The sequence below is a fragment of the Kogia breviceps genome, chromosome 18 (genome assembly GCF_026419965.1).
Source record: "Kogia breviceps isolate mKogBre1 chromosome 18, mKogBre1 haplotype 1, whole genome shotgun sequence".
Lineage (NCBI taxonomy): Eukaryota > Metazoa > Chordata > Mammalia > Artiodactyla > Physeteridae > Kogia > Kogia breviceps.
In genome coordinates, this window is record NC_081327.1 from 39,455,422 (window position 1) to 39,471,603 (window position 16,182).

General features: G+C 52.5%; 2 protein-coding genes across 2 annotated transcripts; one reads left to right on the forward strand and one right to left on the reverse strand.

Moving 5' to 3' along the window:
* Positions 1-1,605: 1,605 nt before the first annotated feature.
* CIAO2B (cytosolic iron-sulfur assembly component 2B) lies at positions 1,606-3,564 on the reverse strand. The gene is made up of 5 exons (XM_059046007.2): positions 3,359-3,564; positions 3,119-3,196; positions 2,730-2,855; positions 2,226-2,271; positions 1,606-1,812 (listed from the first exon to the last, which is right to left on the reverse strand). Exons 1-5 carry the CDS (start codon positions 3,500-3,502, stop codon positions 1,715-1,717), a joined length of 492 nt encoding a protein of 163 aa, XP_058901990.1. The 5' UTR covers positions 3,503-3,564; the 3' UTR covers positions 1,606-1,714.
* Positions 3,565-4,723: 1,159 nt separating this feature from the next.
* On the forward strand, positions 4,724-15,638 carry LOC131745527 (cocaine esterase-like). Its single transcript, XM_059046008.2, is given in 14 exon segments — positions 4,724-4,815; positions 9,806-10,010; positions 10,928-11,069; positions 11,743-11,876; positions 11,957-12,215; positions 12,653-12,751; positions 13,022-13,162; positions 13,278-13,363; positions 13,586-13,731; positions 14,158-14,184; positions 14,187-14,264; positions 14,949-15,021; positions 15,466-15,498; positions 15,500-15,638. Coding segments are annotated over 14 exon segments (1,638 nt in total). The 5' UTR covers positions 4,724-4,739.
* Positions 15,639-16,182: the final 544 nt, after the last annotated feature.

Sequence of the window (16,182 nt, forward strand, 5' to 3'; positions counted from 1 at the left end):
GCCCTGGGTGGTCTCCTGCCTCTCTGGAGCACTAAGCTTCTTCATCTGTGGAAGTGGGAGGTATTCTGCCTGGAAGATCACCTGAAATGGTCCCAGATCCATTTTAAATCTCCAGAGCAGTACTAAGCTATTGTGTCTCCCCACATCACACATGAAGAAACTGGGTGACATGGGTCGATGGCTTCACCCCTCTGAGCAGCCAGATCTTGGTCACTAGGTGGCGAAGCTACTCCCGCCTGGAAGTGGGGGTTGGAGGTGGGCGTAGGCCCCTCCAGCTAGGCAACAGCACCCCCTGCCAGCTGAGCAGTACCTGCTGAACAGCTGAGGTTCCTCTACTCCCTAACTGGAGGTCCTGGGGAGTCAGTTACTTATTCTAGAATCTTCTTTCCTCATCTGCAAAACAGAGATGATAAAGAATAGCAACTGCCACACAGGGCTGGCTTGAGGACTGACTGACGAGATACTATATATAAAACCTTCGGCCAATGCCCACTCTCAGGACAGGTCCAATATTGTCAGAAGGCCCCCAAGAACAGATTTGCCAAGTGGCCAGGCCTCTGCCCACCAGGTGGGCAAGTCTTCTTAATATCCGCATTTTTCCTCAGAGAAGGAAATGCAGGCAGGGGATTGTGACATTATGACCCCTGACTGGCTGATCCGAGGTCTAAGTCCCACGGTCTATCCTGGTGACCAACTGTGCTGGGCGAGGCAGAGGCCCCAGACATGAGCACCTGGGGTGACAACACGTTTCCCAGGCCGCTGGTGGAGACAGTGCTTCAGATGGCTTTCAGCAGAGAAATCTGCTGGCACTGCCCTGACCAGGGGACCAAACTGAGCATCACCAACAGTGGGGACAAGCTGGCATCACACAGCTACTGGTGGATGCTAAGGATACATACAACACTCCTGGGCAAGGTTCTCACTAGTCAACTCAAACCTGAACTCAACCAACTTCTAGTTTATAGGAAACACAGCAGACAAAACAACAAATCAGACTGTGGGACTTCTCCAGGACAACTCACCTGGGCTTTTCAAAGTAGTCAGTGTCAAGAAAGATTAAAAGGTAGGGAGGCAGGGAGACAGTTCTAGAAGAGGCTAAAGAGAGATGACAACCAAATGCAATACACGAAACTTGACTGGAGCCTGACTTAAAAAACAACTATGAACGACATTTTGGGGAGAAATTCATATATGCCTGGATATTAGATATTAGTGTCAGAGAATTGTTCATTTAGGGGCCAAATAACAGTACTGTGGTTACAGGCTTATTCTTAGGAGACACAGGATGAAGTACTGAGAAGTGAAGGGTCATGTGTCTGCAGCTTACTTTCAAGTATATTTATATTCTCCACACACATAAATAAAACCAAAGCTGCAACGTGTTAACAACTGTTAAATCTAGGTGGTGGGTAAACAAAAGTGTTCACTACATTATTCTTTCAGTTTTTTGGCATACTTGCAACTTTTCCTAATCAAACCATTGGGAGAAATTTTAAAAATGAACCAAACCTTATAGACCCAGCCTGTATAGGCACTCACTACCACCCCTATCCAAACCCGGAGTGACCCCCACTGAGAAGAAAGACTCTCAGGCATGCTGGGAAATGAATATAAATTAAGGGTTTATTACAAAATGCAAAATGTTTCTTATTGTCAGTGATTCAAGAAAACAAGGCCATGAGCGCTGCGTGGGGCTGGGAGCAAAAATTCAGGCTCAGGAGCGGGCTGATAGGCACTGGTTCACAACCTCCAGCAGGTGGGTGTTCTCTAGGGCGGCTGCCACCCGCTCTTTATCCGCAAGCTGCTTGTTCACTGGGTGGAAAGGAGAGAGTGGTGAAATATATTTATACCCCCACCAACAAAGCCCTCCTGTTGCCACCTTCCCAGGATCCCAAACCTTGGTCAGACTACCCCAACCACCTGAGCCCACACCTACCCCACCTTCTTGTGACCCCTTCCCACCTGGCCACTCATGTCTGCTTCCTATACTATAAAGCCTGACAACCCTGGTGCTGTGTACTTAGGAGAGGGAGAGGGCAGGAGTGGGAGAACACAGTAAACACAGGAGACTCAGGTCAGGCCAGCTTAGCTCTAGGCTGCCACCTCCACTGCGGAGTCACCCACCTAGTGCCAACCCCCCAACCCTCCCCCTAATGTTGCCCTACAGAACACCATGGCAAGTGGGGAGCCTCCAGGGTAATGCCTCAACACCAGCCCACACATACCTGCATGCTCCGAGGCATGGGTCCCTGGTGTAATGTGCACGTCCAGCTGGGAGGGAGATAGATGGGGCCTGAGCACTCACACACCTGTCTACCCCCTTTTCCCCTCTCCCCACTCACCACCTCCAGCTGATCCTTCTTCCTAATCATGCCTCTGGACTCCGGCCCTTCCATTACACCCCAAACCCACTCACAGCCATTCCATCTCTACCCAAAGGACTGGCCAATTGCTACTGACTTAAAGGCCCACCTGCGCCCCATCCCTGCTCCAAACTTATCTACAGCTCCCTACTGCCCTTCCTGCCACACTCCTCACTACTTTTCTGCACTTTCCAGCTTGGGTCTTTATTCTTATCCCATCCAATTGGAAAGCCTCCTCCCAGTTTCATCTCTGCTAGCTGGGATCCTTCCAGATCTCACTCTGATGTTCAAGTTCATGCTCTCCATGTCCTCCTCAGTAGCAGACACTCATGCCTGCCTCACCCCCAGGGCTCAGTTCCACCTTACCTTGAAACGCTGGGGAAGGGATCGCAGAAGCTTGACTTTGATGGACAGGCCAATAAGTGTGGCCATACTGCAGTGTGGGATGGTGGGTGTGAAGGCCACAGCCACTGTGCTCTCGGGGTCACTCACCTGGTTGGAGAGATGGGATGTTAGGAGTCATGGCCCGTCCTGCCCATAGACCCTCTTCTTAGTTTGTTGCTTCAGGGAAGTCACCTAACCAGTATGGGTCTCAGTTTCCTCATCCATAAAATGGGCAGGCACACACACACACCCCGTTCCAAAGATCCCCTGAGGAGTCCGTGAGCTGAGACAACGCCAGCCCCCTGGTGCACAGCTGAGCCCTTCTGACTCTCCCGAACAAGTCGCTCCCCTGGACGCTGGGAGTGACTCACCTGAACCCGGACTTGCTCTACTACGTTCAATTCTTCTAGCGTCAGTGGATGCTCCGGGTCATTGATGGAGCGAATCAGATGTGGCAAGTGAAGGAAAGGGAACTCTGCGCCTCTGCCCACTCAGAACCCCCCTCTCCGGGATTGCCCGGCGTTACTACAGCTCCACCGACTACTGGACATCACTTCATCCCACCACCTCCCAGCCCCCCGCGAACCCGCCCGCGCCCGGCAGCGGCGGATATCGAAGATCTCGCGCGCGTCGATGCTGTCTGGAACCTGCTCGTCCTCCTCGCCTGCGGTCACTGGCCGCTCCCCAGAGCGCTCGTAGATGAGGGGGTTAGCGTTCTCCAGGAGGCCGCCCCCCATCCCGCCGCCGCCCACCATCGCGGAACTGCTGCCGGCAACTGCAGGCGGGTGCTTCCGCTCCTACGGTGCATTTCCGGGGAACGGGAAGAGGGCGTGGCGTGGCGTGGCGACGGGGTAACGCGAGGGACACGCGGCCCTGCCGGTATGCCGCCTGCGGTTTGGGTGGAGCGGCAGCCTGCGCGCGCTCTCTATGCGGATCTGAGAAAATGCCGAGCGCTCCAACAAAGACACAGAGAAGGGACCATGTGTGCGAACCGGGAGGGTGCCTGACGGCGCAGACCAAGGCTGGGACACTAAAGACCCGTCTTGAGATTGAGCCAGGCTTACCGTCAGGCATCACTTCCTCCGAGAGGCCTGCCCCTTAGGCTGGGCGGGCGCCTAGAGTTGCCTCTGTCCCGGCACGGTTCACTACGTTTCGAGACTTCTTAGTGATGCACCTGCAGCCCCCGCTGCACTTTGGGCCTGGGAGTGCTCTCCCGGTTCCCAGCGGCCCTGAAGACGTTCTTCAAATGTTTGTCCAATGGATAAAGGACCGTGACCTCGATTTTGACGGGAGGTGGAGACAGGGAAAGACACGGGGTGGGGTTGAGGGTGTCCTTAAGATGAGTGCCACAATCAGGTGTGCATTTCAAAAGGAGGGCCTTTGCCGAGTAGGCAGGAGGGCCCACAGAGACCCTCAGACCAGGGACAATAGGGGGATGAAGGCGGACCCAAGAAATCGATTCCCGAAAGCAAGGAGGAGTTTTTGGAATGAAGGGCCGTCACACTTCCCTGCCTTTCGGGCTGTTCCTTTCACTCTGAACGAACGTCGTTTTCATTTATCTGTCTATGGGAATCCTGATCGTTCACCTCCTCAAGGAAGCTCTCCTGGTTTCCCCAGTCACAGCTTATTGCTCCCTCTCTCTCCCCCTCGGAACACGCTTGTCGGGCCTGTGACTATAAGGACACTGAACGCAGGTTTGTGGAGAGGGTTCTTGGTATTGCGGAGAGGCTGCAGAAGCCTCAAGGTCCCTGCGGAGGAGGCCCAAGAGGACAGAGGGGAAGCGGCTGTGCTAGCCTCTACCTGCCGCTCGCCTTTACCAGTTCTGTCCCGCTTTCCTGCCAAACCCATCTATCCCTGCCTACTCCATTCGCAGTCCAAAGTCCAGGCCTGGGCGAGGCACTCAATCATCGACGGCTGGATGCGTGCCTGCGCAGCCTCTTGGTGAAAAGCAGCATGTCCACCGGTAGTGCAAAAAAGTCCCGTGAGCCCACGATGCAGCTGGACCGACTTCGCGAGCGGCTGAGAGCCGTGGCCTTCGGGGCCCTGCTTCTTCTTGTCCCGGGCCAGGGTGAGGCTCCGACGCGGGGCGGCAGGGACGGGGTAGGACTTGTCAAATTCTGTAGAGGCAGGACCTGAGGCTGCGGGAGGAAAGGCGTCTGGCGGAGAGTTCCAGCACCTGAACCGTGTGAGGGATACGATGCATCTCTGCGCCCCCTGAGGCGCAGAGAGAGTCTGGGCTGCCCCAAGTCACACTGCCCCAAGGTGCAAGCAGGCCCTAGGGGCTCTGAGCAGCACCGGGCGGGCTGGGGAGTTATTTGGGACATTTCCCTGCGAGTGTTTGTGGTGGAGCTGGTGCTGATGCGAGTAATAACAACAATAATTATACCTTCCCGCCACCATTTGGCTCTGAGTGTTTCGCCCTTGGCCAGAGGGGCGTCCTGACACCCACTGAGCCCCTCTCCACAGGAGCCCTGGGCAAGTTTACTGGCTCAGCCTACAGAAGCCCCCATCCCCCGGCCACCACATCCTACTATCAGACAAACTTCCACGTGCTTCTCTTCACCCCGTGCACCCACCCTGAGTGAGGGCAGGTCTTGACCTCCAGGGCAAAGGTGATCTCTCTTTGTGCCAGCCCTTATTGGTAGCCTTTATAGCTTATGTTATGTGGGCATGTGACCTGGGCACAGCTCCAGCTCCTGTGCCCCCTCTTTTTTGAAAAAAAAATTATTTATTTATTTGGCTGCACCAGGTCTTAGTTGCAGCACGCTGGATCTTCATTGCCTTGTGCAGGATCTTCCTTGCAGCATGCAGAATCTTTAGTTGCAGCACATGGGATCTTTTAGTTGCAGCATGTGGGATCTAGTTCCCTGACCAGGGATCAAACCCACACCCCCTGCATTGAGAGTGTGGAGTCTTAACCACTGGGCCACCAGGGAAGTCCCCTGTGCTCCTGTTGAAGGGTGTGATCCTCTAATCCAAACGGGCTCTGCCTGTGGGACCTGACTGTCTTCTCCCTTCCCAGTCGAATCTGCCTGGGTAGCGTCCACATTCATGACTACCCCGAGGCCCAACCCATCGTGCCTCTGCCCTTACCCCTTGCTCACCAGGCTCTAAGAGGTCACCAGAACCTTCCAGTGCCACGATCTGCGAGGCCTCACTGATGCCTCTTTCTAAAAATGTTGCTATGTTGGATGGGACCCACTTTCGGAAGAGAAGAACTGGCAAGCACAGATGATGGGTCTGACCCTCTCCTGTCCCACCCAGTCCTGACTTATTGGCAGGGATCATCTTGGTCCCCAGGGCCTTCCACACACTAACCAGAAGTTTACCCAAGAATGGGTGTGTTCATGCATCCTTGGTGTTCACCCAAATGGTCACACATTGCCTCCCTTTTTCGTCCCTGGCTTTTCCACTTCCTCTCCACACATCCACATGATAGAACTTATTCATACTGTTTAATGATAGGGTTTCTCTTCAAGGAGGAAGCATCCTTGATGTAACTAGCCTCTGATCAGGAACATTTTAGCAGGTTTTGTCTTCTGCTATAACAAACATCAAGCATTAAAGGTCAGTGGAGGCAGTGAATTACATGGGCAGACGTCACATCCCACAAAGGACTTATGTAGACAGCGTGTTCCTCGGGAGAAGGATGAGTCTTCTGACTTGGAAAGGCATTGCTCAGTTGCCCTCTGTGGAGCATGTGAATAGCTGCTAACTCGGGCCTCACCCACACCAGGTGTCGTCAGGCGCATTCATCCACGTTAATCTAATGGGTATAGGGTAGTATAGTTCCATAAGGATGTTTTTTTGTTTTCTTTCTTTTTTTTTTTTTTTACTTTTTATTATGAAACCAGGCTCAAATGTGCCAAATTCTGCAGAAGCAGAGCCTGAGCCTGCAGGAGGAAAGGCGCCAGGGAGGTGGGAGCCAGTGGAGATAACACCAGGGGAATTGGGAGCCTGACTGGATACCTCCCTGCGCCCTGAGGCACAGAGAGGGTCAGGACTGCCCGAGGTTACACAGCACCACAGGGCTCCTCATCTGAGGTAGCGAGAATTAGATAACAAACTCAATGTACCATGATCTACCTTCAACAGTTATCAAGACCTGGGCAACTTAGTTTTGTCTGGATTTTCACCTCTCCTTTGCACCATTATCTGAAGCAAATCCCAGACATCATATCACCTGTAATTTTTTTATCATGTCCTACTAAAAGAAGAAATATATATCTCTCATAATTTCTTAATGTAATCAAACATCTAGTCAAATATTCTTATTTCATATTATCTCATGATATTTATGTCTTTTTAAAAACCATGATTTAAACAAGGTTCTTTAAACATTAGTAGATATGCTTTTTTTAATAACAGATTTGAGATATAATTCACATGGCATAACTTTTACCCATTTAAAATGGTTTTTAGTATATTCGCAGAGTTTACCACATCAATTCCCCTTTCCACAACATTTCTGTCTCCATGAATACACCAATTCTGGACGTATGAATGAAATAATCTAATATGTGGTCCTTTGTGACTGGCTTTTTTCACTTAGCATATTTTCAAGGTTCATCCGTATTGTAGCATGTTCAGTACTTCTTTTTATTGCTGAATAATATTCCATTGTATAGATATGGTACAGTTTATCGATCCATTTATCAGCTGATGGACATTTGGATTGTTTCCACTTTTTGGCTATTATAAATAATCCTGCTATGAATACTCATACGCAGGTTTTTTTGTGGACATATGTTTTCAATTCTCTTGGGTTTATACCCAGGAGTGGGATTGCTGGGTCCTGTGGTAACTATGTTTAAACTTTTAAAAAAATTATTTATTTATTTTTGGCTGTGTTGGGTCTCGGTTGCTGCGTGCGGGCTTTCTCTAGTTGTGGCGAACAGGGGCTACTCTTCGTTGCGGTGCAGTGGCTTCTCTTGTTGCGGAGCACGGGCTCTAGGCGCACGGGCTTCAGTAGTTGTGGCATACGGGCTCAGTAGTTGTGGTGCACGGGCTTAGTTGCTCCGCGGCACGTGGGATCTTTCCGGACCAGGGCTCGAACCCATGTCCCCTGCGTTGGCAGGCAGATTCTTAACCACTGCGACACCAGGGAAGTCCTATGTTTAACCTTTTGAAAAACTGCCCGGGTGTTTTCTAAAGCACTTGCACCATTCTCCCTTCCCACTGGCAATATACAAAGATTCCAGTTTTTCCATATCCTTTGCAACATTTATTATTATCTATCTTTTTGAAGTATTTCATGAGTCTCTTTCAATCTTTAGATTCCTTCTCTGCCTCTCTTTTATTTTTCTTGTAATTTTGTTGCTGTGTTAAAGAAACCAGCTTGTTCTGGAGAGTATCCCAGAGTTTGAGGGTTTTTTTGCTTTTGTTTTTCCTGAAGTATAGTTGATTTATAATGTTGTGTTAGTTTCAGGCGTACAGGAAAGTGGTTCAGTTATATATATTATATATTCATAATGTTTTCCCTTATAGATTATTACAAGATATTGAGTACAGCTCCCTGTGCTATACAATAGGTCTTTGTTGGTTATTTTGTATATAGTGCTGTGTTTGTGTTAATCCCAAATTTCAAATTTATCCCTCCCCCCTTTGTCCCTTTGGTAACCATAAGTTTGTTTTCTATGTCTGTGAGTCACTGTTTTGTAAATAAGTTCATCTGTATCATTTTTTTTAGATTCCACATATAACAGATTTTGGGTCTTGCTGATTACATCCCTAGGGTGTCTTTTAACTGTTTCTCTGACCCCTGTATGCCTGTAAACTTGTATTTATATTCCAGAGGCTTGATCAGATTCAGATTTTAGGTTTTGCTTTGTTTTGTTTGGGGACAAGACTACTTCATATGTGGTACAGTGGACTTCCAACAGAAAACATACAATATCTGATTATCTTGCTTTTTGTGACAAAATAAGTTGTTGACATCACAGTCAGATTTCAATGTGCATTTCTCTTAGCATGAGTGAGGTGAACATCTCCTCATTTGTGTAAGAGCCGTTTACTGGTATTCCTTATTCTGTCTGAACATATTCTTTCACCGTTTCATATTCTTTCACCAAATATGCGTAGCTGGCATATTTCTTATATTCATTTATAGAAATTCTTTGTCTATTAAGAATATCAGCCCTGGGCTTCCCTGGTGGCGCAGTGGTTAAGAATCCACCTGCCAATGCAGGGGACACAGGTTTGAGCCCTGGTCCAAGAAGATCCCACATGCCATAGAGCAACTAAGCCCGTGTGCCACAACTACTGAGCCTGCACTCTAGAGCCCGTGAACCACAACTACTGAAGCCCGCGTGCCACAACTACTGAAGCCCGTGCACCCAGAACCCATGCTCCACAACAAGAGAAGCAACCGCAATGAGAAGCCCGCACACCGCAACGAAGAGTAGCCCCCGCTCGCTACAACTAGAGAAAGCCCACACGCCGCAACAAAGACCCAACGCAGCAAAAAATAAATTAATTAGAAAAAACAAAAGAAAGAATATCAGTTCTTTCTCTGTTAGGGGACTTTCAGTCTCTTCCTGCCTCCCTGATCCCCATAGCAGGGCGGGCTGTGCTTTTTATGTTCTAGACACAGCTGCCCTTCTCTTTGTAGTTCTCCTTATACTATCACTCTTTGTTTGGAGGATACTTTCTTTATGTCATTCTTGCCACCTAGAGTGTGAGATCCTTAAGGACAGGAATCTTGTCTGTCCGATTCCCTCAGTTCTCCTACTGCCTCCTAGGACCTGGCACACAGTGAGTAGAAAGGACACTCACCCCTTCAAGCTCATGTGACTATTTGTTTGAGGCTAAACTATGGGGCTAAACCATGGTGCCGAGCCCCAAGGAGCCTCAGTGAGTGTGGTGGAAAAGGCTGGGTCAGTGAAGGCAGTTGGGGGTGGGGGGAGCAGAGTTACAGGCAGGAAATCTGTAAAGCCAGTGTTGGTAGATCAGTGTCCCTTGAGCTGAGCTGAGGACAGGAAGGAGGTGGCAACATCAGCAGTCTGGGAGGGCAGCTAAATGGGGAAACCCAACCTTGACGTCCGTCTCTCTGCCCACAGGCCAGGACTCTGCCTGCCCCGTGCGGACCACGCACACGGTCCAGGTGCAGGGGAGCCTCGTCCATGGGAAGAACACTGATGTGGCGATCCACACCTTCTTGGGAATCCCCTTCGCCAAGCCACCTCTAGGACTGTAGCGGTTTGCGCCCCCGGAGCCCCCGGAATCTTGGAGTGGTATAAAGGATGGGACCTCCCACCCAGCCAAGTAAGCAGGGGGTCCAGGGAACTCTAGGCCCTGGGATAGAGGGTATTCTGAGCTCTGGGCCAGGCTGCAGTCGTCATTTCATGTCATTTCAAAACAGCCAGTTTTCCCTCTGAGTTTGGTGGATTTTCACATGCATTTTTCTGATGAGCATGCAGAGGCTTGAAAGGGTGAAGCCACTTTCCCAGACTGAGGGCTTAGCACTCAAAGAGCATCAGCTCCACAAGCTGAAGGGACAAGCAGAGACACACAATTCCCTAGGTTCTAGTTGTGACAAGTGATCTCTGCCACCAGAGGAGGTATCTCTGGGAGAGGTTTGAACCTTGTAGGAGCTCCTGACTCCAGCAGCAGACACTGTAGAACCCTGAGGAGCAGAAGACCCCACTCTGCACAGTCACTGTGCCAACCGACAGGGCCAGATGCCATTGACCAAGGGGCGTGTATATGTTCTTGAAACTGGGAACTGTGGGAGCGATGAGGTTCCCTGAGAGTCTGACTTGGGATGAGGGATGTCCCACTGCCCTTCTCATGAGAAATTAATCCATTCCTTTTGGCAGCACACGTATACGGGCTACTCCCCTGTTCCAGGTCTGCCTGAGTACAGTGATATGGTGGTGAATGTCAACACATGCAACCAGTCATTCTCATAGAGACCCTCCAGAGTCAAGATTTCTCAGCCTCAGGAGGATTGATATCCAAGGCCCTCATAAGCTTGAGGCCTCCTGGAAGACTAGGCTCCATCCCAGCTTCCCCAGAGTCTGTGGCCTGTAGCTTGGTGCAAAGGGGCTTTAGGGAGGGATCACATGTGAGTGAGGTATCAGAGGAAGTGGGACTAAGGGTAGCTGGGAGCATAGCTGGGCCCAGGATCTGGTTATGGCCAGAGCATGGCCCCAGGACTGCCTGCCTGCCACAGTCACCAGGTGTCTGCAGGACTTCACTAGCATGAAAGGAATGACTCTGAAACTACTGAATGTGACCCTGCCTTCTAACTCCATGTCTGAAGACCGCGGGTACCTCAACATCTACACACCTGCCCGTTCCCATGAGGGCTCTAGCCTGCCTGTGAGTGCCAGGCCACAGCTGGCTAAGGGGTGGGAGGACATTTCTTCTGCAGAAGATTTAAAAGAACAAGATCAGCCTGGGCCCCACTGCAGTGTGCACCCTGTTAAGAAGCTTCTTACTATCAGATCCAAGAGAGTATTTCTTACCCAGCATGGGTGGCTGATCCCTGGGCACAGGGTCGCAGAACCCTGGCTGCTCCCAGACGTCAGAAACTGTGGCCCTGGTAGGGACCCAGGACCTATACCCAACCAACTCATACCCAGGACCCACTCAGGTGCTGAGGGATGTACTTTGAGGTGGCCAGAGACCCCAGCCATGGATTATCTGTTGGGCCAATGAGAATAGAGTAGGAGCTCCTGTGCATTAATTAATGTGCATGCGTGTGGGGTGATCAGAGAGACACCCCTTTTCTCTCCATGTCAGAGAGGGTTCTGGGAGAAATGGAGCCGAGCTTTGGTATGTGGGACGGGCCCCAAAGTGTGGGAGGCCTGGTTTTCCTGATAGAACTTGGGTTGCCTTCAGCCCAGGTCATGAAGACACCACTTTGTCTTGCTGGAGTTCTGTCCATGTGGTTAGGAGGACAGAACCAAAGTGGTGGTTAGGTTAGGTGGCAGCTCTGGTGGGGTTTGGGCTTGGTGGGAGCCATATGGTATCTGTGCCTTGGATTCGCCAGGTGATGGTGTGGATCCATGGTGGTGGATTTGTCGTGGGTCTGGCTTCCATGTATGACGGCTCTGCTCTGGCGGCCTTCGAGGACGTGGTGGTGGTCGTCATCCAGTACCGCCTGGGTTTGCTGGGCTTCTTCAGGTGAGAATGGGTCTGGGCTCGGCAACGCAGGCTGATGGAGCCAGGACAGTCCCATGACCCTCATCCCTGCCACCTCTCAGCACTGGAGACAAACACGCAACTGGCAACTGGGGCTACCTGGATCAAGTGGCCGCACTATGCTGGGTCCAGCAGCATATCGTCTACTTTGGAGGCGACCCTGACCACGTCACCATTTTTGGCGAGTCTGCGGGTGGCGTAAGCGTGTCTTTGCATGTTGTGTCCCCCATGCCCGAAGGACTCTTCCACCGTGCCATCGTGGAGAGTGACGTGGCCCTGCTGCCCAGCTTCACCGCCAGCTCATCTGACGTGGTCTCCACTGTGAGTGCCCTCAGCCGTGGGAAGCCCAGACCTGCTGCCCCATCTCTTACCTCTCAGCCTCCATTACTGTCTGTTAAATGGGGGTAACAAGGACTCCCCTGCCATCAGAGGACCTTGGAAACAGACGCCTATCTAGGGATTGTTCAAGGGTCAGAATTCACAGGCTTCTGTCAGCCTAGAGGCTGAGTGCATTCTGTGGCCCGCAAGACCGCCGCGCTGCGGGCCCCCATCATAGGCAGGACCATCTAGGCAGGCGGGGTGGCCCCCCTGGCAGAGTCCTCTGAGCACCAGGGAAGTTGGAACAATTTCAAAACTGTAGGAATCCAGTCACAATACTCTGTGAGATTTGGGGTACACCTGCCTCCAGCTGGGGCACTGGGCAAACCTCTCTCCCCTACCCGGAAGCATGAGCCAGCCTCTGCCTGGTCTCTTTACAGGTGGTGGCCAACCTGTCTGCCTGTGGCCAGGTTGACGCAGAGGCCCTGGTGGACTGCCCGCGGCGCAGCAGTGAAGAGGGGATTCTGGCCATCAACAAGGTTTGACTGATGGGCGTGGCTGTGGAGGGAAGGGTCCGGTAGGTGTGGGGCGGGCAAGCCTGGGTGCTCTTCATCCTCCCTGGGCAAGTTACTCTAGCTCCTCACCTTGGTGTCCTCACAGCCCTGGATGGGAAATCGAGGCCAGGCCATGCTGAGGCAGGTACAGGACCTGCTGGGGTGGGTGTGAGCATTCTGGGACGAGCCAAGAAGGGGTGGAAGATGTCTGCGGCATCAGAAAGTGTCTGCAACCTGACCTTGAGTGTCCCTTAGCCCTTCAGCATCATCCCTGGCCTGGTGGATGGGATCTTCCTGCCCAAGCACCCCCAGGAGCTGCCGGCCTCTGCCGACTTGCACCCCGTCCCCAGCATCATTGGTGTAAACAACGATGAGTACAGTTGGATCATCCCCTCGGTGAGGCCCACTCCCAGGCCTCCAGGTGCGGGGGAGCCCATCCAGTGGGAAGGCCTCGGGGCTTCGTAGCTCCAGGGCCATCGTATCTCCAACTCGAGACTCCCCCACCACCCAGGTCATGAACAATTCTGACACCCAGAAGGAAATGGACAGAGAGACCGTAAAGGATGGCTTGCAGAAAAGATCAACAATGATGGTGAGGTTTCTGGTGACCTGCCCACATGGGGAGGGGGCTCCTTTCCTATCCCAAGACACGGGAAACCCAGCCCCCAGATATCCTGTCCATGCAGCACCCCTCACCCAGAGCTTGGCCCCTTTCCCCGATTCCCTGTCCCATCCCAGGATCCATCTCCCCAGTCCTGCCTCTGCCACCTCCCGGCCCCTGCCAGCCTGCCTAACCTGCCTCTTCCTGATCCACCTGAGTTTGATGCGGCCTGAGTTTGTTGACCTGTTGATGGAGGAGTACACAGCGGGCAGTGAGGACTTCCAGACCCTCCGAATCCAGTTCCATGAGATCACAGGGGACTGCATCTTTGTGATCCCTGCACTCCAAGAAGCAAAGTTGCAGTGTGAGTACATCTGCACTAAGGCCAGACTGGCTAGGGGGCGGCTCAGAGCTGCAGGTGCCAGATGAGGTCTACTGGTGTCCAAAACCCAGCCCATGTCTATTTATCGGTGCCCGGCACTTGATATCCTTCGTCTTGGTAAATCCTCCTGGCTAGTCTAAGAGACAGACATTTACCCCATTTGACGGAGGAGGAAACAGGTTCAGTGACCTTCAGTGACTCTCCTAACACCATATACCCTAGGAAGTTCCAAGGCCACAGTCTGAACCCAGGCCCTTCCCACTGCCCTTGCTCCAGCCTGGGGTTCCTTCACCCCATTGTGCAGATTCCAGCCAGCTTTGGACTTAGCTATATCATCAGCATGGGTGATGCAAGAAAGCTCTGGGCGAGGGACCACCAGGTCACGGCCCGTCTTCCCCACCTCCCCAGGTTTCTACGCCCCTGTCTACTTCTACGAGTCAGGCCGAGCTATGTGAGGGCAGACCATAGAGATGAGGTTCACTTCATCTTCAGAAGTCCCTTCGGGAGCAGCCACAGTGAGTCTTCCTAGGTGGGGGCCCTTCAGAGGCTCCTCATTCCCGGGATGTGGGATGGGACATTGGCTAAGACCCTGAGTGAGAGTGACTGCCCTCACTGTACAGACGAGGAAACTGAGACTCAGAGGGAGGAGGGGATCAGGTGTCCAACCTCTGGCAGAAAGATTGGGCTTGAATTGGAGTCTAGCGTTGTTCAGACTGGAGCCCGTGCTCCCTCCACCTCTCCCCACCCTGACCTTGGGTTTCTGGCATGGGTGCAGAGGGTGTGTTTGAAAGGCCTCTTTTTTTCTTTCTTTCTTCCTTCCTTCCTTCCTTTTTTTCTTTCTTTCTTTTTCTTTCCTCCCTCCCTCCTTTCCTCCTTCCTTCCTTCCTTTCTCTCTCTCTTTCTTTCCCTCCCTTCCTTCCTTCCTTCCTTCCTTGCTTGCTTTCTTTTTCATATTTATTTCTTAAATGGCCTTCTACTGTCAGAAGAAGGGAGCCTTCTGGGTCAGGGATGAGCCCAGTGTTGGGTCAGCCAGAGGCCAGGATGAATATATGGGGTTTGGGCAAAGAGAGGGCCTGGGGAGCGGGCAGAGAGCCAGGCCTTGGGATGGCAGGGAGGAGCCTGGGATGGGGTGAGGGAGAGTGACCCACATGCTGGACTGGAGTTGCCCTGACCTGGACCCTTGTCCTCTTGCTCTGTAGTCCAACTCACTGAGGAGGAGGAGCTGCTGAGCAGGAAGATGATGAAGTATTGGGCCAACTTTGCTCGAAATGGGTGAGATGTCACACTCCTACTTTAACCTCCACGGTGGGGAGGGCAGGACTTGAGCCCATCCAGGGCTCCCCTTGTCTGTGGTGACTTCATTAGTGGATGTGTCCTTAATTACATGGCAGCCCCCTCCCCAGCTCCAGGACCCTCCTGGACAGAAAGGGGCCTTATGGGTGCTGGACACTCGTTCCATCTTAGGGTGACCTGGATGGGGGGTGACAGTGCTGTTATCCACAGAGCCTCCCTCTATCAGGAAGGGACAGGGGCCACCCTGTCCCCTGTGGAGCTGACGCTCTGGTGGGAGGTAGTTTCTTTCCTCCTTCTGGAACCCCACCACCATTCCCCGAGCTCGTTTGGCTGTCATGCCTGACCCCAGTCAGGGTGCTCTCTCTGGGCTGGGTAGGGCTCAGAGTGACCTTCACACTGCCCCACGGGAAGCCATGTCTACAGGAACCCCAACGGCGAGGGTCTGCCCCACTGGCCTGCCCCACTGGCCTGCGCTGAACACTCAGCCTGCAGTGGGCCGAGCCCTGAAGGTCCGCAGGCTCCAGTTCTGGACCAAGACCCTACCCCAGAAGATACGGGAGCTAATGGAGGCCAAGGAGAAGCACACAGAACTGTAGCTGCCTGCGTCTGGGGGGAGGGGGCTGGAGGGGAGGGCTTGAGTGTAGGTGGGGGTCTGCCGGCTGTGCCCACACACACCCAGTGAGGAGCCAGTAGTTTTTTCCTTCATTCACATAGCCATTCATTCATTCATTCATTCATCTACCCATCTGTCCATCCAGCACACATTGAAGAACCTACTGCATGATGTTAGCTCCCAAGCCTGCCATGGGTCCTCTCTTGTTAGACACGGTCCATAAACCCTCCCAGGAAGCTGGATGAGCAAACCCCACTGGAAGTTTACCTTCCTCAACACCCCACTGGGCCCTGGGCGCCATCCTCCCTTCCTCACCTCCACTCACTCCCCACCCTCTTTCCCCTCTCCCTGTGAAGGAAGGTGCTTTGGGGCATGTCGCCCACACTTGGCTCTCAGCAAGGCCCCCATGCTTTCCATCTTTAAATGGCCAATAGGAAGCCTGGATACCAGGAGCCTGGGAGCTCCGAGATCTCAGCCCCCGCTGAGGCTCCCAACTACTAAGAATGTAAAAGTCCCTGTCCCCATTC